General features: G+C 67.1%; 1 protein-coding gene across 1 annotated transcript in view; it reads right to left on the reverse strand.

Moving 5' to 3' along the window:
• The window catches only part of PKD1 (polycystin 1, transient receptor potential channel interacting), a 29,601-nt gene extending 26,744 nt beyond the window's left edge, over positions 1-2,857 (reverse strand). The window contains exons 1-6 of the mRNA XM_012554585.1: positions 2,619-2,857; positions 2,335-2,406; positions 2,169-2,240; positions 1,776-1,945; positions 710-1,375; positions 283-466 (exon numbers count right to left, since the gene is read on the reverse strand). Coding sequence (XP_012410039.1) covers positions 283-466; positions 710-1,375; positions 1,776-1,945; positions 2,169-2,240; positions 2,335-2,406; positions 2,619-2,857 — 1,403 coding nt within the window. The remainder of the gene's footprint in view (positions 1-282; positions 467-709; positions 1,376-1,775; positions 1,946-2,168; positions 2,241-2,334; positions 2,407-2,618) is intronic.
• Between the last annotated feature and the right edge of the window lie 286 nt (positions 2,858-3,143).

The following is a 3,143-nucleotide window of genomic DNA, read 5'->3' on the forward strand; positions in this document are numbered from 1 at the left end:
AGACGAGGATGCGGGCACACGGGCAGGTGCAGACGAGGATGCGGGCACACGGGGGCAGGTGGAGACGAGGATGCGGGCACACGGGCAGGTGTAGACGAGGATGCGGGCACGGGGGCAGGTGGAGACGGGGATGCGGGCACGGGGGCAGGTGTAGACGAGGATGCGGGCACGGGGGCAGGTGTGGGGCAGGGACAGGTACAGCAGGTGCACATGTGGAGCGCAGGGCAGTCGTCAGCGCCAGCTTAGGGGAGAAAACACCCGGTTCCAGCACAGGGGCAGCACCTGGTGACGTGGGAGATGAGGAAGCGCTGGACGGCGGGGCTGTCCACCATGGCCAGGGCGGCCCCCGCCCAGGCCCGGCACTGCTCCTGTGCCTGCACCCAGGCCGCCTTCTCCGCCACCAGGCGGTAGCAGTGCCCATTGCCAGGGAAGATCTCCGTGTCCGAGGGGCAGAGGGGGTGCACCACTGTGTCACGGGCAGAGAACGGGACATAAGCATATGGCACGGGCTGAGGAGGCCTCACCTGGGCTGAGGAGACTGCATGATCTCCTGGGGGCCTGGCAGAGGGGAGAGACGGCAGGGCAGGACAGGTCCCAGGGTCCCAGCCGGGAAGGTCCAGGAGGGGAAGAAGGCTGTGGGTGTCCTAAGGTCCAGCGAGTAGGGCAGGCAGGGGTTGCGGGGGCCTAGCGGCCTGGGGAGCACCCACACCTCGGGCCGGCTCCTCATCCAGGGCTGTGATGCTGTAGGCGGCCGTGAGGCCCGTGCCGCCCCGATTTCGGACGCCGAGTTGGAGGCTCTGGTTGCTGCGCACGGGGGACGGGCACAGGAGCTGCAGGGCGGCAGGGGCTGCCTCCACCCACACCTGAGTGGCCACCTGGGCTGAGGCGGCTCCCAGGGCCAACCGGGCTGTCACCTGATAGCGCCCGGGCAGCAGGTAGCGGTGCGTGGCAGCCGCCCCAGTGACGTCCACCTCAGGGGAGCCGTCACCAAAGTCCCAGAAGATAGAGCCAATGGGCAGGGGAGTGGTGACGCGGAAGGCTGCTGGGTGGCCAGCGGCCAGGGCCCCAAGGGGCCCCTCCAGGGTGGCCCCCGGGGTGGCAGGGAAGACATGAGAGAGCAGGGTGGGGCCCCCACAGGCGGGGGGTGGCGGGGCACCAGAGCAGAAGGGCAGACAGGTCGCAGAGACATTGCGGGGCTGGGCCGCCCCGCACAGACACAGTCCCTGCTCAGAGAGCGCCGCCAGACCCTGGCCCAGAGTGAAGCAGAAGGCACCGCAGGCCTCGGGTACCAGCGGGCCCTCCTGGGCCACCGAGAAGGCCACCAGTGCCATGGCACCAGAGCTGTTGTCAGGGAGACAGGCAACGTACTCCTCACCTGGAGGGGCAGGCAAGGCCAGAGACTGGGCTCATGACACCCCAAACCACAACCCCCCACCACTTCCCTCCTGCCCTGTGACCCCCGCTGCCTGGCATCCTGGCCTGCTGGGCCTGGATCCCAGATCAGACCCCTCCCGGTCGGGCTGTTTCAGGCTGGGGCGTGGTGGGGCCTTCCTTCACTTCAGGCCTCAAGCCAGATCTCCCCTGATCCCCTCCCGTCACTGTCACAAGACCCCCCCCACCCCCAGTTTATTTCCTGTCTACAACTCTCCTCCTAACACATCTATTTCTGGGTCCACGCCTGCACACCTTCCAAACCAGGGCCCTAAGTGGCCCAGTGCACCTGCCCAGTCACTGCCTGGCCCTGGGTCCTGCCTCGGCTGCCCACTTGCACTCACCACAGCCGCCGTCCAGGAAGGGGACGCTGAGCAGGGGCCTACCGGCAAGGGGGCCTGGCCCAGCGCATGTGGGTCCCTTGGGCTGCCCTAGGCGCACCCCCTGCGCCTCCGCCCAGCGCGGCAGCCAGGCCAGGCCACAGTCACACTCGAGCGGGTTCCCGCTCAGGTCTCTGCAGAGGGGGCAGGCCGTGCTCAGGGATGCTGGGGGCTGCACCAGGCCTGGGCACCCCCTGGCAGGACGCTGCCTCCCCAGCCTGCGGTCCTAGAGGGGGACCCCAGCAGGTGGGCCCACCACCCAGAGTCTGGTCTCAAATTTGGGGGGGTACGGGGGCTGAGCAGGTGGATGGGGGAACACCAAGGGCACTGACGCCCACCGCATAACCCCAGACTCACAGGTCACTTAGATTAAATAAATTAGCAAACGTTCCTTCTTCTAACGTGGAAATCTTGTTGTTGCTTACATCTCTGGAAGAAAGGGAGTCAGGCAGGTCAGACAGAAGCCCAGAGAACCGTGATGGGGCAGGAGCCGCCCCTGCCCACACCCACCGGGGGCACTCACAGCTCCGTCAGTGCTGAGAGGTTCGCCAGGAGCCCCATGTCCAGTGCCTGGAGGAGGTTGTGGGAGATATCTCTGGGGGGCAAAGCGGCCGCAGTCAGTGCCAGGCCCGGGCTGGGGCAGAGCCACCCCGGGCCTCCCCAGGAGCACCGTGCCCCAAGTTGCAGCCTCCACCGAGCTCCCCACCCCGGGGCCAGGAGAGGCCTGTTCTGAGGGAAGATCCAAATGAAGGCTTATCTGGGGAGACTGAGGCGCGAGAGGGCTGGGACCCCCTCAGCACCCTGCACCCCGTCTCACAGAGAGCCACATGGGAGACTCGCCAGCTCCTCCGCACGCGGACAGGCATGGCCCCACCACAACCCCCTGCCCCTAGTCCAGCAGGTGGTCCCACCAGGAGCTTCCTGGGCAGACCTGGGGAGCCCATGCCCACAGTGCTGCCTCCAGGAACTCCGGGAATGCACAGGTCTTTGGGGCCTCCTGGCAGGGTCACCGCTGCACCCCGTCCCAGCTGAGCCTGCTGGGACATGCAGGAGCCCAGCTCCCCCCACCCCCGCAGCGCACACTGAGATAAGGATGCACGGTCTCCCCAGCACCGCTCTTCCCCTCTGTGCCCGACGACAGGTGGAACCCCAGCTGGGGCAGATGCGCTCACTCTGACCCAGGGGCAGCGTTTCCCCAGCACCCGTGCCCAACCTCCCCTCTCTGCTCAAGCGGCATGCCCTACAGTATGACGAAAAACTGCAGTCAGCCCCAAGGAGGGCTTCCCAGTGGCGAAGGTGACAGTGGAGTCCTGGTGGTGCAGTGGTTAAGAG

This window comes from Trichechus manatus, unplaced genomic scaffold, assembly GCF_000243295.1.
Source record: "Trichechus manatus latirostris isolate Lorelei unplaced genomic scaffold, TriManLat1.0 scaffold00024, whole genome shotgun sequence".
NCBI lineage: Eukaryota > Metazoa > Chordata > Mammalia > Sirenia > Trichechidae > Trichechus > Trichechus manatus.